Source organism: Anabrus simplex, chromosome 3, assembly GCF_040414725.1.
Source record: "Anabrus simplex isolate iqAnaSimp1 chromosome 3, ASM4041472v1, whole genome shotgun sequence".
Lineage (NCBI taxonomy): Eukaryota > Metazoa > Arthropoda > Insecta > Orthoptera > Tettigoniidae > Anabrus > Anabrus simplex.
In genome coordinates, this window is record NC_090267.1 from 444,782,641 (window position 1) to 444,802,132 (window position 19,492).

General features: G+C 40.0%; 1 protein-coding gene across 1 annotated transcript in view; it reads left to right on the forward strand.

Moving 5' to 3' along the window:
* The window catches only part of LOC136867422 (dipeptidase 1-like), a 445,798-nt gene that overhangs the window by 412,842 nt on the left and 13,464 nt on the right, over positions 1-19,492 (forward strand). Inside the window, exons 8-9 of the mRNA XM_067144625.2 lie at positions 3,093-3,168; positions 5,787-5,925. Coding sequence (XP_067000726.1) covers positions 3,093-3,168; positions 5,787-5,925 — 215 coding nt within the window. The remainder of the gene's footprint in view (positions 1-3,092; positions 3,169-5,786; positions 5,926-19,492) is intronic.

Genomic DNA, 19,492 nt, shown 5'->3' on the forward strand with positions numbered 1-19,492 from the left:
ATATGTAATTGGTTGAAGTAGTGTGTACCAAGAAATAAAACCCAAAAATAATTCTTCCCTCTCCTGAAAAATTACTGATTTGTCTACAATTAATGCTCCACTTTCACAAAAGTACAAAAAGCTCACATTTGTCATACTGAAGTTCTACACTAGATCGAAAAATGAAATATACAGTTTGTACTAAAGTCATGGTTTTATTAGTAAGAAAAGTTATTTTGTTTTACAAGTTGCTTTACCTCGCACCGATACAGATAAGTTCTATGGCGACGATGGGACGGGAAAGTTTAGCAGTGGGAAGGGAGCAGCTGTGGCCTTAATTAAGGTAGATTCCAAGCATTTGCTTGGTCTGAATATGGGAACTGCGGAAAACCATCTTCAGGGCTGGCGACAGTGGGGTTCGAACCCACGATCTCCCGAATACTGGATACTGGCCGTACTTAAGCGACTGGAGCTATCAAGCTCGGTAGAACACTTCTAACTTACACAATACTTTTATAAAACGTTCATTGCAACACCTGCTTCCCTGTCTGGCATTTGGACGACATTCTCTTGAAAATATAAATTATCTGTTTCAGTTTATAAGATAGAAAGTTAGCAATATTTACTTGTACCTCGCAAGAAATGCAGTAAATGCCATTGGATTCGCACAAAGTCAAATTAGCTTCTTTGTTATAAAATACTACTACCACCGCGGCAAACAAGGTCACAGCAGCGTAACTAGCCAACCATCTCATCGAAAGATACCCGCACCATAAATATGCCTGCAAAGTTGCCGATGAATGGCGGGGTTCAGAAAGGTTCCCTGCAAGTGGACTCGAAATTTAAAGGAGCCTTTTGAATGCTGTGCACAAAATATGTCCACAGTGGTTGAATCATTGAGGAATTCCTGTTGTGCCCACTTATGTACTGGACAGGTGATACCTAATCGACAAGGGAAACTGATCAGCACACACGAACGAAGCGAGTTCAAAACTGAAAACCATTTATTCCGACATCGCTTTTATTGGAAATAATGGCGAAATATAAAAATCCTCTCTTAATCCTACATAAACACTCTATTTAAAATACCTCTTAGTACGACATCGCTTATTACGATATATCTTATAAAACGGCGTACGTTTTATGACTTTTCGAGAAATGTATCGACTATAACGTCCAATGTTGATTTTTTTTCACGTTTGGAGTTAACTGACAAGCACATAAAGCTATTTTCAAACTCTTGTTTTCAGAAGATTGTAGATTTCAAATCGATGATGTTGACGATGTTTGTAGTTTAAAGGGGCCTAACATCTACGTTATCAGCCCCTAATGGTACGAAATTAATGGCAATATAAAAGTCAAAAACCATCCACTGACCAGAATTTAAAACGTGATGAGGAAGATTGATTTGGTCAATATGAATATAAAACAATTTGTGGATCCGACCCGCAATGCCCCACATTTCCAGAAACTAGCGTTAAACAATGGTATTACTGACCAAGGGATGCTTCTAAAGCACCATCCTGAAACGATCATGCTTGTTGTCAAAAGGAGTCCATAATCCGGGTCATCGGCCATTCATAATTTTATTTATAACTAGTAAAGTAGAACCATGATATTTATCATGTTGTGCTATCAAAAGTAGCGTACACTCGCGGTATTCAACTCATTATGGTACTACTGGCAGGTAAAGTGGTACGCGCGTGTAAGACCTGTGGTTTTCCTCACACTGCGGCGCCACAAACAAGCAATGCAAACCTATGGTGTTCCTCACGTAGGTGTACTGATTACAGGGACTCCTACTGTACCGTCGTGTTCTTCACATAGTGGGTACTAATCGTAGGCAACTTAGACCCACGGTGTTGTTCACATAGTGGTACTGATCACAGGCAACTTCCAGACTCGTGGTGTTTCTCACATAATTGTATTAATTACAAGCAATGCAATCCAATGTTTTTCCGCATGTGGTGGTATTAATCACGGGTACTGTAAATCCCACCGTGATTCACACTTTGGTGCTACTAATCACAAACCTATTGTATACCTAACATAGTGGTACTACTCCCAAGTAAATGCGACCCATGGGGTTACCGCCTGATCGTACATTTTACAAGTAGCCTCATGGTTCAAATTTGATCATCCCTTGGTTGCCCCTTTTAGTCGCTTCTTACAACGGGCAGAGTAGACCATGGGTGTATTCTTCATCTGCGTCCCCCACTCACAGGGGTTAGATTTCAAATTAGTCTGACAGTTAAATAGTCACAGCAAGCATCGCTCTGAAGGTGTCACAAAAGAAATGAAAAGTGTTTCGTAATTAAGAAAATCACACATAATATGACGATTAGAAAATGGGAAAGCAAACGCCAGCATCGCGAAGGAGTTGGGTTTATCACATTCAACGATTTCTACTATTTGGAAGTACAAAAAGAAGATCTCATTCTTCAGCCAAGACCTGGTGTAACATTATTGATCAATTTACATTGCTGCTACTTCTTTCCTCACTTATTACTTTATATTAGTGCTGTACATACTGTGTACACATTATAACAAAAATTTCTCCCACACCCACTCCAGAAATAATGTATTGCAACTACAGTACTTATTTAAGTTTTTTGAAGTTCTACCTTTATTCTGTTAATTGACCATATAAATATGTAGCTTAAAACGTATAGATATGAAATTGTTAGCAAAAAAACCCACATTTTGCAACTATCGCTTATGACGACCATTAATTGGCGGTTCTTTCGGAGCCGTTTATAACAGATTTCGACTGTATTGAGAAACGAGATTTCCTTTTCTAACAAGGTATATATCCATGGGTTCCATTCAGCGTGTACCACAAATAAAGTACCAGTTACATTAAAAGGACAGAAGGTTACCACACATAGATCTAACCCTTTATTATCGATTAGTGTCGGGGTTTCGAATAGTGGTTCTGAATACTCACAGAAGGACCTGAAACTCTCTTCAACACTTTGCCAACATCAAAATCCTTCTTGTAGATAATTGAAATTGCAAGCACTTTTATGTAAATTAGTAAATTACACCGTATTATATCACGATGTGTTTCATGACAGCTATTAAACATGATGTGTTGCTGTTGTATGTTTCAGCTCACATTAACCATATCCGCGCGGTGGCTGGAGTGGATCACGTTGGACTTGGAGCAGGGTACGATGGAATTAACGTGTGAGTATATTTAATTAATGTTCTGCTGTAATTAAGCCATATTATACTGTAAACCAAAGTACAATTAAAATTAATTACATAACTAGCATCTCGTGTACGTCAGTGTGCGCTATGTTGTCACTTCAGCGACAATACTTTAGTGTCGAAATAAGGTTGCGTCCGCAGTAAGGACTTTTTAAGCTCAAAACATATACGTAGTAAGGGTCATAAAGTTCGTCGAAATCGCCCGGATCACAACGACGGGAAAAAGACGCGAAAAGACTGGTCAAAAGACTATGTAATCCTTGAACCGTTAGCGCCAGTCCACCAACATACAGACTGCACTACGTACAAAGGTATACGCTGTGCTGCCTACACTGTAGGCGCCAGTCCAAAACTTATTGACTGTAGTAGTATACCGGTGTTATCAAATATACTTAGAGAAACTGATGGGGTGGGTTCGTCATACCAAAACAATTGAATAATGTCTTACAAACATACACCCTGAAATGCTTCGCTTATGAGGTATTACTGAAACAAGACATTTTACAATGACATATTACCTGTTTTACTTTGGCAGCACGTAGGAAGTGTTCAACTCGTAGCATCATTGTTCAAAATGTCCTCCTCGTACACGTGTTTCCTTCCATCACAGTATGTGGGCACAGCCACAGTGGAGGCACCTGGATGCAGGAACCGGATCACATGTGTTGGTGCATTGTCGAATTACAGTCTGCCGTGTGGTAACGACCTACTTCCATTTTACTATAAACGACATGACACATTATGTTTTTTGCCACGGTGTAAACATCACTCGCCTCGACCGGAACCGAACCCGCGATCTTAAATTATGTGTCCAACGCGCTAACGACGCAGCCACTATTGTCAGATATCACTAACATCAGTCGCTTCTCTGCTAAAAGGAATTAATCTAAGACACTTACGTTTCTCGAATGTACCTCTAACATACACGTTCAATCTCTAACACGAACCACTTTAGGGTGTATTTTTATAACATGTTATTTCCCTGCTTTGGTTTGAGGAGTCCACCCCTACCGTTTATCCAAGTTCTTATGTATCGCGTATATAAACAGAAATTGTGGCTTCCATGTAAACATTTTATTGAAATATTTGGGGTAAAACTCGGCGATCCCTCATAATCCATACATCAAGTCTCAGTTAGTGAAACTCCTCCCAAGTGCATATGGTAAATGAGATTAGATAATGTCTTTACTCATGGCGAAGTTAGGCCTTCTCTTACACTTATCCACTGCATTAAAATTATGGAATTATGAGATAATGAATATTATAGCAAAGCATGAAGATATTGTCCACCTCCTTAGCCTAACGGTCCGGGGTCGATTCCCGGTACTGCCAGAAATTAAAGAATGGCAGGAGTGCTGGTATGTGGTTGAAATGGTGCGTGTAACTCAACTCCATTGGGGGTGTGCGTGAAAAAAGCTGCAGCACCTCGGGATGAGGACACGAGCTTTGTCTAGCTCCGTGGCTATATGGTTAGCGTGCTGACCTTTCGTCCTTAGGGCCCCGGGTTACATTCCCGACCGGGTCGGAGATTTTAACCTTAAATGTGTAATTCCCTTGGCTCGCGGACTGGGTATTTGTTCTGTCCCCAACATCCCTGCAACACACAACACGTAACACTATCCTCCACCACAATAATACGCAGTTACCTACGCATTGCCGATGCCGCCCTACAAAGGTTGCACTCGGCTAGAAATTATCACACGAAATTATTATTGTGAAAATATTGAATGATATCGTATTACTAATAGGAAATATGGAGATAGTAATTGCAAAAGTAATATTATTGTTCCAGAACATACAACATGACAATGTAAATGAAGATAATAATTAAGTAATATAATCCTTTATTTAGAAAATTGACCCTCAACGAATTTGCAGTAAGACACAGCTTTATACAATTTTGATGTTCTGGAATATAAATGGTTCCTAAAATTATGCACGGACCCACACAGAGCCGTCTCGGCAATCGTGGCCAGGTATCTTTCTTTGAGCGCAAACCTTTTCCACAACTCCTCTATCATCCCCGGTATGGTACCTCTTGCACCCACTAACAATCCGTAAACGGTAACGTAGTTTACATGACATTTCTCCATGATGTAGAGTGCAAGGATACTGAAACGTAGATTGGCTACTTCTCAGAGGGAACATCGTACGCCTGTTGTTCGTCTGATTTTAGACGTCCTGTTGGATATAGAACGATCTCTCCATGACTAAAATATCTACCTTTCTTGTGCTACCATTTTCAGCTAAGCAGTTCCGTTCTTAATATACTTCCCGCCCGTTATCGCGAAAGGATTTAGTAACAAATAAAAGAAGAACTTGCAATTTAATGCTATAACTGGTAAAAGAAATGTCCATTTTTTAGGAAAATCATGGCAGAGTGGAAAGAATGGTAATAATATTATGAACTGTCGTTTTATGCTAGGAACATTCTAAAACTCCCCGAGTGAAGTCAAAAATGCCTTCGCAAGTTGCCACCAGGACAACATTGTTGTTAAAATATATTAGTTTTAAACCTGAAGAAGAGTAATAACTGATTGATTGATTACTGTAACACCCCGTGGAACTAACGAACTGCGCTTGATTAATTTCAGAACACCTCTTGGCCTGGAGGACGTGTCGCGGTACCCTCACCTGCTGGCCGAACTACTGGGTTCTGGTCACTGGACGGAGGGAGACCTCCAGAAACTGGCGGGGATGAACCTCATACGAGTCTTCAGAGAAGTCGAACGGGTATGTGTACGACATTGAGTAATGAATTATATAACAGGTGGCCCGGGAGGCCCGTACTTTCTGCGTATATGTATCCCCCATGCACTAATGGAGAATGAGATGCCTAATCGCTGGTTTACACAGGAGCGCTACAATGTGCTATATTTCGGATGTGGAAGTAGCAGTTATTTTATCACATAGGATGCATTTGTAAATACACAGAAAATAAAGTTTTAAAGCTCGTTAATTTTTACACATACAGACATTTCACTTTTCCAATGAGTCGCTTGCCTTCAAAGATCCATTAGCTCTTAATTACAAAATTATATATGTGTAATCCCCGTTGCTGAACACACCACCCATTGTCGATATGTTGACAGCAAGTGTAGTACTGCTGTACCAGATCCCCGCCTAACACTCTGCATTCGAAACTGAGGCTTACTAATGCAAGGGAGCGCATTAGACGGGTAGCGCTCAGAAACATGCAGCGTGCGGACATCCACTTATCTCCTCTTCGCATTCTGGCGTAACCTTCCAGCAGGCAGTAATATCCCTGTAAAAATCGGTCATTAGACATCCAATTCACCACTAGTGCCTGCGAAACACCTATAATTAAAAATTACGGCCCAGGCGGGTCACCTGGTACATACCTAAAATAAAATAGTACTTCCAAGTGCTGTAGGATACGATGTACAAGTTGGCTCGAAAGTCCATTAACATTTGACGAGGCAATAGCTGATGGAATATTGGAGGTAGGGTGGTAATAATTGAGACACATGATTGGCATGACATAGGATATTATTGATACCAAAATAAATTACACAAAATGACCAACAGAAGGCGCTTCATACGATACACAGGAAATAATTAGTATAACATTCCAGACTTAGCAAAGACTACATTCTTCAGAACACACGCTCAACATGTCGGCCGTCATTAACCAAAAATACCTGTAGTCGAGGGAAAATATTGTGAACAGCACTGTACAGCATATCGGTAGGTATGGTAAGACATTACCGTCGGATGTTGTCTTTTTACATCCCTAATGAGATCGGACGATCGCGGAAGACTTGCGAATTCAGATAACCCCATAACCAATAATCACACGGATTGAGGTCGGGAGACCGGGGAGGCCAAGCATGACATGGTGCGATTGCAGGCGCGTCTGACGCCCTCTCTCATGACAGCTCCTTTTATACCGTACAGGGGTCTCAAGCGGCATCACTGACGTGATGCTGTCCAGCGCCATCTGTTGGTCTGTTTGTGCACTCGTTGTTGGTGTCAACAAAACCCTATGTCATGTCAAGCATGTGTGACCATTTATATCTGATGTATTGTTGTCCATCGCCATCTGTTGGTAATTTTGTGCACTTGATTTTGCTGTCAATAAAACCACATGCCAATCACGTGTGTCAATTATTAACTCTTTACATCCAATATTCCGTGAAGTATTGTCCCGTCAATGTTAACGGGCATTGGGTCAATCTGTAGTTGACGTTTTATAACACTGACTAAGCTGCGATCTCACTGTATATGAACAAACTATATTCCTAAGGAAGGCAAGAGGTTTCCTGCACTGTGCTTAACAACTACCATCAAACGAAGCAGCGCTTTATTCACTACGGAGTCCATCTTATCTATACGAAATCCCTTTTAATAATAATAATAATAATAATAATAATAATAATAATAATAATAATAATAATAATAATAATGTTATTGGCTTAACGTCCCACGAACAACTTCTATGCTTTTCGGAGACGCCAAACTACCGTAATTTAGACCCGCAGAAGTTCTTTTACATGCTAGTAAATCTACCAACACGAGGCTGACGTATTTGAGTACCCTCAAATACCACCGGACTGAGCCAGGATCGAATCTGCCAAGTTGGGGTCAGATTTTTAGCACCTCAACCGTCTGAGCCATTCAGCCCGGCAAATCCATTTTTAGGTTGCTAACAATCTGTATTAATTCTGACGTTTAAGCACTTCATAGCACGTACTTTTGAAATTATGAATGATTCATCACCTTCTAAAGATGTATAATTTGGGGAAATGGCAACTTCCTACAGATCGCGTGATCGTGTGTACGGATGCCATTAATCATCTCTACAGTTAAGAGTGTGAGAACGCTTAGCAGAAGTAACTTCGGGCACATATGCAGTATGTAAAGCCTTTGAATAAAAAAAAAAGAAATATAAAGAGGACTCTACGCCATTTATAACTCGCATTATTCCTAAAAGTCAACCTAGATGCTCAGATATAGATGAAGAAACACCCTACAAATCTGATTGTTGGCGACTCGTTAAATTATCATTCTAAAGTGATCTCCCGAACTAGTGTATACCGGCAATGCTTTTATTGATACTTAAATTGTACAACTTTAGAAGGCAATGGATAATTTATAATTACACGAGTTCTTGCTATGAAGGACGTCAATGTATGAATCACTACATTTTATTAAATCGAAAAGCAGTGTCATCTCCGTACATTCCATGAAGTTGGTGGTAGATGAAGGCTTCCACTATCCGTAACCTTGGCTCTTGATGGGGTAGAGTGGTTAGTTATACGCTTGACCCCACGAATTCGCCTGGTTCTGGTTTTTTGTATAGGTTGGGTGAACCTCACTTCCGGAAGTAAAGATCACGTTTCTTAAATTTTTCGACTTCTTAATGAAAAATGGAACCCACGTCCTCTTGGGTGAAACGAGTACGCCTTCAGAGACTCGGCCAGGCAGCCCCAAAAACCGACTTTTTGCACTATAATATTCCACGCGTGTCAACCATTAATAGTTTAAAAATTGTATCTTTTGAAAAGTACACATTACAACCGGGAGGTAGATTATTTTCGTTCGCGGCAATGGAAAGCAAAGTCGCTCTTTACTCATGGTGTTACTATAAGCCTCTGCCCATTCAGACTGGAGCATTGGAGTCTGGAGACGATGCGGTGAGAAATGGAACGAGCTCTTCATCCTGGAGCGGTGTTACGTCTTTGTTTTCTGTTTATATACCATTCGTAATATACAATTTGCGTACATATGCACAGATGAATATAAATAGACTTAACTAGAATACACCGAACTTTTTCGAGTACTTTAATATAATACAAGGAAAACTAAGAGTAGAACTCGCCCTATTTATTTACAACAGCCAATGGCCATACGTATGTAAGTAAGGCAATATTAAAATAACATTCAAATGAAAAGCACGAAATATCTTTGTAAGTAAGTCGGTCACTACATTGTTAGGTCATTGATAACGTCCTCTTTGTACACTGTAATACGGAATGTCTGTCGCAAAGTAGTTCACACAATTCAGAAATACATTTTGGAGACGGTTCATGAAATTTCTTGTTACGAATTCTGTGGTGAAATCCATGAACTGCAGAACGTGTTACAGGATGTCCCAGTTATTTTAACTATGTCCACTCAACGTAAGTCATACCCGCCGTAGAATAAGCTCAACGGACAAAAAAGTTGCTCACCCCTGGAGAAATCATTACAAGCATCAATAAATACGGTGTAGAATGGATGAGAAGAGAAACGAAAAGGATTTTCACAATACTAGACAGCAGACCTAAAGTGTCAGACAAATGGTTCAGGGAGGTGAGAAAGGATCTCAGACAGGTGGGACTAAATTCGGAAGACATCTCAAACCGAACAAAGTTTAGGTCAGTGATCGACAGATTTCAGGGATTCCATGACGAACCAAAACTTAACCGTGGGTGGACGGACGAAAGAAGACAGGCTGCTAGAGAGAGGATGCTGAAGTTCTGGGCTGTGAGGAAGGCTTCCAGAAACATGTAATTGTTATCTAACGTGGTCTCTAATGGCCGTAAACGAATATATATATAAATACGGTGTAACTCCGCCTCTGGACTCAACATCCGCTTAGGATGTGAGTCCGCACGGTTGCACAGGTGCGTCGCATCTAGGTTAGGCCACTCGCTGAGAATTTGATCGCGCAACTCCACCAAATTGTGGAGGTGCTGATGTCTGTGTTTTACTCGCCACTTCAACATGTCCAACAGAATTTCAACTTGGTTCAAAACATCCGATTCTTCAGGCCAATTGATATGTAATAGGGTGGGGAGTATGTTCATAAAACCAGTCACATATGCGTCCTGCCCGATGAACTTTTCTGTTGTCATCTTTAAATATCGGGGTATCAACAGCACACTCATCATGCAGATGTTGACTGAAAGGCAACACCTGACCCATAATGTTTAAATAAACATGCTGGTTCATGCTAGTGGTCATCTCAATGAGCAGGCCCAATCCATAATACGAAAATCACTACAAAAATTAGAGACCCACCTCCGGCCTGATCCTGATCTTGCGCAGATCCAGGATGAAATGCTTCATTTGGCCTTCGGTGCAATCGATGACGTTCGTCATTGGAGTAGAGGCAAGATTATGATTCGTCAGACCCTCAGTCAGCTACTGTGCGCTGTCGATGAATTCTAGCCCCTTGAAGACACGCAGCTCTATGTGCCCGTATGAGCAATGGCCTCTTGCAGTTCCGTCGCAATGTTCTCTCGCTAACAGGTTTGAGTGTACCTTCATTAATTGACTGCAACAATTCCTCTCTGGTTTAGAAGCGAATTTGATTCACAAGCCGTGAAACGCATCTCCGGTCCCTCTCAGTGATCTTTACCCAACCACAAATCTGACGTCATTTACCGTGGCCACGTGTAGTACACCACTGGTTGTAGGCACGTTGAACAGTCCGCTGTGAAACACCAATAAATCGAGCAAATTCACGCACCGTTTGGTCATGGCCACGGGCAAACAGGATTGCCCCTTTTTGTCACTCTGTCACATCCTTACATTTACCATTGTTGACGTACACTGAAACATTAATGTCTCACTGATCGCTACTGACTTATGCTCGTGTACAGGCATTGCACATGCGATTGAGCACGGGACTAGTTCGCTGCGCCATTCGTACAGGCGTAACGATCCATCTGTGCGTGCGCACTAGGGTGAATAATTTTTTGTCCGGTGAGCTTAGAAATCGCCTTCTGAGACTTGATTTATCTGTTTCGGTATTCCTGGATTGAAATAATTTCTAAAATTTTACGTTAACTGATATCAAATCTTCCAATGGAGCCTCCTGATATTCCTATGATGGCTGAAAAGAAACTATTTTGCGGTGCTTATGGAAATATAATCAGAATATGGGGAGACGTCCTTGTAAATACTGAGTGTCATAAAGGAATTGTGGAAATATCCAGGTTCCTTACATTTTAATTTACTAAAGCATATCATAATGTTCTTGTTCAGAGAATAAATTAGTATGATGTATCACAAATTATCAGCCAGGTTTTCTCGTGAATAAGACCAATGTGATAGAGACAAAATCTTAGAAATACTTGCAACAAAGTACATGGATACATATGCGGAAATGAAGGAGGAGCAGGTAAAATGTTTAGTATTGTGTTTAGCTTTGTCTGACCCTGTAATAGTTGAGAGGGGAGTTCCTCAGGGCAGTGTTATCGGACCTTTATGTTTTCTTATATATATAAGTGATATGAGTAAAGGAGTGGAATCGGAGGTTAGGCTTTTTGCGGATGATGTTATTCTCTATAGAGTGATAAATAAGTTACAAGATTGTGAGCAACTGCAACGTGACCTCGAAAATGTTGTGAGATGGACAGCAGGCAATGGTATGTTGATAAACGGGGCTAAAAGTCAGGTTGTGAGTTTCACAAATAGGAAAAGTCCTCTCAGTTTTAATTACTGCGTTGATGGGGTGAAAGTTCCTTTTGGGGATCATTGTAAGTATCTAGGTGTTAATATAAGGAAAGATCTTCACTGGGGTAATCACATAAATGGGATTGTAAATAAAGGGTACCGATCTCTACACATGGTTATGAGGGTGTTTAGGGGTTGTAGTAAGGATGTAAAGGAGAGTGCATATAAGTCTCTGGTAAGACCCCAACTAGAGTATGGTTCCAGTGTATGGGACCCTCACCAGGATTACCTGATTCAAGAACTGGAAAAAATCCAAAGAAAAGCAGCTCGATTTGTTCTGGGTGATTTCCGACAAAAGAGTAGCGTTACAAAAATGTTGCAATGTTTGGGTTGGGAAGAATTGAGAGAAAGAAGAAGAGCTGCTCGACTAAGTGGTATGTTCCGAGCTGTCAGCGGAGAGATGGCGTGGAATGATATTAGTAGACGAATAGGTTTGAATGGCGTTTATAAAAGTAGGAAAAATCACAATATGAAGATAAAGTTGGAATTCAAGAGGACAAACTGGGGAAAATATTCATTTATAGGAAGGGGAGTTAGGGATTGGAATAACTTACCAAGGGAGATGTTCAATAAATTTCCAATTCCTTTGAAATCATTTCGGAAAAGGCTAGGAAAGCAACAGATAGGGAATCTGCCACCTGGGCGACTGCCCTAAATGCAGATCAGTATTGATTGATTGATTGATTGATTGATTGATTGATTGATTGATTGATTGATTGATTGATTGATTGATTGATTGATTGATTGATTGATTGATTGATTGATTGATTGATTGATTGATTGATTGATTGATTGATTGATTGATTGATTGATTGATTGATTGATTGATTGATTGATTGATTGATTGATTGATTGATTGATTGATTGATTGATTGACCAGAGAAATATTTTAGTAACGGTTGAAAAATGAATTGTCTTCAATTTTACAAGACCATATTATTTGTAACGAAGAAAATGAGATTTATGGGAGAGAGAACTTAAATGACAGTGTTTAAATTTACTTGCATCTTCATAGTATATAATCTGTTCTAAGGTATTGCAGATCGTCCAGATGTTTAAAGTCTGTGCGTCGTGGAATTTGATATACTCAATATTCTGTTCACAATGTATCCGATTTAGCAGACATCTTCCATGTAAAATTAATTCTATTAATTTGTATTCAAAAGTATTCATTAACAAATTACACACGATTATTAAAGGTACCTTCAATATAACAGTTATTGCAATTTATCACAACTGAACACGGTGTTCCTTCCAAAATTGCAATATCTTCAAAGCTCATTCAGGAATTGAAATTATCAAAAATGTTACTTCAATTAACAACCGTGGCATCTGAGAAAAACTTATATACGCAGGTGTGGTTAAAACTCAAGGAGCAACATCATAACAGCGGTATAAATGTCAATGTCTCAACTATTTGTCTACCAGGAGTTTCTCCTATTTACATTTCCCCATGCAAACGCAACATTTGAATTTGAGGGCCGTAAGTATTAGGGAGGGGATAAAAATCCTAAACATATTTAAAGATTTGTTAAGTTATTTTTGTACTCTAGATTTTACGTTTCATTCAGTACTTTCATGCTTTTAGGAGATACCATCAGTAATTTAATGGCCTGTAAATAGCATGAATATCTTCAAATACAGTACAACCTGACTGAGCTCATATAGATCCATGTAGCCCTTACGATGACACCTCTCTGCCGACTGAGCCATTCAGCCACCATCTGCAAGAAAAGTGCTTTCTTCAGCTTATCCCATGTATTTCTGGGGTTGGTGGAGCCATCCAGCCCGGTTTTGATTTTCGTTGTGGGGTTGTACGAATGGATTCCCTTCCCGACGCCACGTGGCTTTTGACATAAAAATATCAACTCAGAATTGAACGGGATGTGAACCCCAGCCCTCCGGAATAGAAGCCAGCGGCTAAGGCACTGCTAAACAGTAGTAGCTTTGACAGCTGTACGCCACTCATCTGCCTCTATCCTTTCTGCAGATGTGTTATGAGGGCTGCAGAGCTACTGTTGTTTGAAGTAGTGTTTCTCGACGGGTGTTATTCACTAACAAAATGTCCCATGAAACGTGCGAGATTTGATGTTAATGAGTTTCAAATAATGTCACTGAATATTAATTTTAAAAATAGGAGAAGAGAATAATATTCAAGAACTTAAACATACGGAATTTATTTTCCAGGTGGTTCCTTGGCTTATATATGACAAAAAATTATTTCACTTATTAATGCGAAACTTGAGAATAACGTTACCTATGCAAGAGCTCTATTTATGTTCAACCTTTCCCGTTCCACTGGCAAAAGTATCTCACGTTTCGTATCTCTCATATTTCTCTCTGAAACGCTCTGATGACCCTTGCATTTAGTATCGCTTCATTCTCACTTCTAATAGAGTTAGGTACTGTCAGTCACTCGCCTTCAGCTGTTCTGCTTTCATTGAGTTATCCATACTGAAACAATATTTTTTCCGGCTTTATGGCTAAATGTTATTGCGCTGGCCTTTGGTTCAAGAGGCTCGGGATCCGACACTTCGAAAGATGAAGGTATCGGTCAAAGAAAGACAAGGGCCACGAAGGGCCTGAAAATGAAAAACTCCCTAGGCCTCGAGTACTCTAATACCGTCGGGGTCGTAAAAGAATAAGAGATGACCAAGGGAGGTCGGATAGGATAGATGAAACTGAGGAGCTGACACAAGTAAGTGGAAGCAATGCCGGAACTCAGCTGAGAGTTCCGTGGTCGCCAACCCACACTTACAAATTTTAGAGTCCCTGGGGTCCCTTTTAGTCGCCTCTTACGACAGACATGCAATACCGCGTGTGTTATCCAGCGTCCCCACCCACAAGGAGAGCAGGAGCTGGGTGTGTGTGCCACCTTCAGCGTTAGACTTCATCTTAAGTAGGGCCCCATCCTCACAGACGCGCAGGTCGCCTATAAGGTGTCAACTCGAAAGATATGCACCAGTCCTCTTTGGAGGCCACACGTCATTATTATTAAATACTATTTTCAATCAAAATTAACACAATAAAGCACACGACAAGCGTCAAATTAACGACTTAAAACATGCCAGAATGCAGAAAAATTGTCTAACAAATGACTGATAAAGCGGAGTTGTGCACGCGAAAGACCTGGCCTCTCGTATTGTTGCCGATTTGTAGGTAAATGTGCTGGGGGAACTTACTATAAATGACAGGGTGCGTTGAATAGAAAAAAATGTTTTCAAGCGCTCGTTTAAATCATTGCAATACGAAATATTTCATTTAAAAGCTCTTCCGTGATGTTTTCAAAGTCCGGAATTATAGGACTGATAGGTTAGAATGCAAATTTACTTAAGAGACTACTCTGTACAACGATCATGTTATTAAATTTGCATAGCTATTAGGTGTGTGGCCTATTGAACTCCTAGATTGTATGTTACCATTGCTACATTATGGAAGAACGGGTTGCACGACACTTCCAGCTGACCAAATTATTTTGCATTCTAACCTTACTGAATGAATTCCGATGTCTAGTGACTCTGCATTAATCGTATCAATAATTTGCTCTCCGTTGATATGTGTAGGTTCCAGTGAGATTTTGCCATTGTTAAATACAGTGTGACACCCACCATTACCGTAACATCAACATTATGTAATTGAATATTCCCTTATTTCACAGCTGCTCAGCATCAAGTTAATCACGCATTATCTCTATTGATAATCCTTCAATGAATACAATTAGCATTAATTTAACGAGATATTTCCATCATCGACCATGTTCGCATAAATTTTCAATTCATGTCATTTGGTAGGGGATTAAATATTTGACCAGAACAGGCTTCTGTATTAAATTAGAGACTTTTACCGTATACAACCTTAATTAGTGATATCATAGAGTCAGCGCGCTTGCTTATAATAAGCTATTGAATTATATTTGATTTCAACTGGGCAGCCTCACTAAGGCTATTGTTTAGTACGTTCTGTGGACAAAGTTACGACGTCAAATCACAATGCTTAAATGTATGATGCTCTTATCAATGGGTGCAACTCAACTCCAGTTTTAGGGAATTTCCTGTAATTCAGGATTAATCATTGCATGCCAGCTTATTTGCAATTGCTGTACTAAACTTGGTGTGTATGTTGCGCCCTCAGACCATAGGCTGGCTAGGGCCTCAACAGCTTCACCGTCAGCTGCCGTAGATTGCCTAAGCGTCACTGAAGTAGAGCTCTAGGAAATAGCGTGTGACGTAGATTCATCCTGCCAGAAAGTGTTTTTATATATATGTTTTCCGCAAAAGTCAATGGACTCTCTGCGAAACACTTTCACACCGTTCATAATAGGGATTGACTTTTTTCTTTTTCTTTTTTTGCTATTTGCTTTACGTCGCACCGACACAGATATGTCTTATGGCGACGATGGGATAGGAAAGGCCTAGGAAGTGGAAGGAAGCAGCCGTGGCCTTAATTAAGGTACAACCCAGGCATTTGCCTGGCGTGAAAATGGGAAACCACGGAAAACCATCTTCAGGGCTGCCGACAGTGGGGCTCGAACCCTCTATCTCCCGATTACTGGATACTGGCCGCACTTAAGCGACTGCAGCTATCGAGCTTTATAGAACGGCGTTACTTTATTTTCTCCCCTGTGTCATACTGTCAAAGTCAAGTATGAGAGTGAGGCAGGTAAATTAAGGTAACGAATTTGTTACGAGGTCGAACCATAGTGCTTAAATGTAAAGGATTGTTATTTATGAGTGTGGTCAGCACGACGAATACTCTCGGCCGTTATTCTGGGCTTTCGAGACCGGGGCCTCCATCGCACCGTCAGATATCTCCTCAATTCTAATCATATAGTCTGAGTGGACCTCGAACCAGCCCTCAGGTCGAGATAAAAATCCCTGACCTGCCCGGGAATCGAACACGGGTCCTCCGGGCGAAGGGCAGGCACGCTATCCCTACACCACGGGGCCGGCTTCTTCCTTCCCACTTCATCCTTTTCCTATCCCATGTTGGCGAATTGCAAAGAAGATTGTAGGCAGGGTTATCAGCCCGAAAGCTAGTTGGATCCCCAAATAGCATCACAGAAATTGATGTGGATTAAGGAAACACAAAAATATATGACTGCGTCAAAATGGGGCATACTAAGCATGATAGGGAGTAAAATAGTTTTCCATTGCTTTCCTCACTGAGCCAGCAAGTTCAATAGCAGAACGAGTGGCACTATGAGTAGCATCTTTGATAACATTAAGACGCACAAATTGCTCGCCGAAAGTCAGTACTCAGCATGAACTATACTTCAGTAGCTTGCATAGCCATAAATGAGAATGGAACATCAAAGTAAGCTACATTTTTCTCTCTAGCATGTATCAAGAGATAGATGAAAAATGTTTGCATTCAACAAGAAACATCAACAGGTAGTACCTACCTTATTGTCTACCCATAGTAATTCCATATAGACATCCACCATAATACTTCATGGACTACATTATAGGAAGATTCACCACCTCTCTTCTTGCCAGTACTTCATTGTTAACTATAACATAGGTTATTGCCACGCTGAGTGACTCAAACGGTTGAGGTGCTGGCCTTCTGACACCAACTTGGCAGGTTCGATACTGGCTCAGTCCGGTGGTATTTGCAGGTGTTCAAATGCGCCAGCCTCGTGCCGGTAGATTTACTGCTACGTAAATGAACTCCTGCGGGACCAAATTCCGCCACTTTAGCGTCTCCGAAAACCGTAAAAGTAGTTAGTGAGACGTATAGCCAATAACGTTATCATCATCATCATCATCATCATCATTGGCTACCAGTTTGATACTCTAGGGAGCAGGCCCTACTTCATTCCCTCGTGACGGCAGGCTGTAGACGGTGAACAGAACCATTTACCGGCATCATGCATATTTTCAATAACAGTGCGGAGATAATGCTAACACCCGAATTCGCTTGTGAAGTTTATTATTATTATTATTATTATTATTATTATTATTATTATTATTATTATTTCGAGTTTACATCGTGTGGAACTATCAATATATACACTATAGAGTATAACAAGGCGAGAAAAATATTCGTTGGAAAAAATACTGCTTTTTAAAATATTTCTTCCTGCGGCCTCGGGTTGGATTCCCGATCGGATCAGGTTTTCTAATTGTACATGATTAATATCCCTGGCCTGGGGAATGGGTGTTTGTGTCGTCCTTAATGTTCCTTTCTTCATATTCAGCACTTTACACTTCCGCAATTTCCAAATACACGCAGGGGGCAAAATATCATCGTACGTCGACGCCCCGAATAAGTAGCATAAAAAAATATTTCTTTCATGAATATAAATTTCATTACTTTTACCGATCAAGGTTTTGGGAGAGATTTTATAATTTTTTCATGAAAATATGTATATCATTTGTTTATTATTTTTATGCTTATTTTTCTTAACGTGTTTTTCAATATAATTTGTGTATCGATAATTATTAAAGTAACTGATTTCGAACGTCAGTAGATAGACTGTCCATTCACTGCAGGATAAATTCTTCTGTTCTATGGTTAAATAATTTTCCTCCCACGAAAAGTTGAAATACGTATTTGATTTCGATGACCTACTCTGTTTAGGGTCAGATAAGGCTTAATTGCCTTAAGGTGACACTCCGAAGATACAAATCAATATTTTGGGGACATTTATTTTATGACTGAAATTGGAAGGATTGAATTTCTTTTATCTTGTCACGAGGTAATTCCGCTGAATTCAAACAATTTATCACTGTAATAATGCTTTGTTTGCCAGTTGTAATTTTACAATTAAATCCCATTTTCCTCCCATAATATTCCGCCAAATGTAACAAAATTTGTATGGTATATGTATCACAGCTATATTAAGAAACCTTCGTATGGAAGTTTTAATTGCAGAATTTTTTCAAGTAGTAAGTATTTTTAAGTCAAAAATGTTAAAACTTAAGAATTACACAAATTTTAGTAAAATATATCTCCTTATATAACTTATCTACAGAAAAATCGATACGTTGCGCTTTTAAAAGAAGTATTATCTATCTAATTACGAATTTACATTAACATGTTATTTTATGAAAAAAGTGGAATTAAACATTTCAAAAAATATTTTGGAAAAACTATTTTTGGTATATGAAAGAAATGTTCGTTGACACCTCTACTTTTATGTAGATGATATTCCCCACAATGTTTCCTGAAAATCCATGCATTAGGTGAAAATATATTTTTATCTCCGGAGTGTCGCCTTAACAACACCAATAAAGACATCTACCTATCTGTGCTGAACTGACTTATAATGTGAATGAAAGCTTATGTACCAACTGGGCTTGAATGTGGCGTGGTGCGAGAATGATGACGTGGATCATCATTGATCCCGGTACGCATGAAATCACGACCCTTCTTTGCTCACTTAGTTCCTAACGCCCCTCCAAAGCACTGGAAATTTATCTCTGAATGTGTTTCGTTCAGGGTTGACAATATCCGTACTAACTGAACAATTGCATTCTAGAATGAATTGATGTACAACGTTTGTCCCGTTCCTGGAATTCATAAGGCATGTTTTACAGCCAAATGCTCTTCCTGACACCAACCTAGATGAGAGTTAATGAAATTATGTAAGGAGGTTGTGGAATTTGAAGAGGAACTGTCCAGGCATTTGCCTGGAGGTGAAAATAGGAAACCAAGAATATCATCCACAGGACAACCGACCGTAGTGTTCGAACCCACGCGTTTAACGACGGCAGAGTTCGGCTTCATAGCCGTAGCGTGTTAGCACGCGCGGCCACACCGCTAGGGATCACCTTACAACAATAATCTATAATATTAGACTATATTAATTTGTATATACACTTCGATTTCC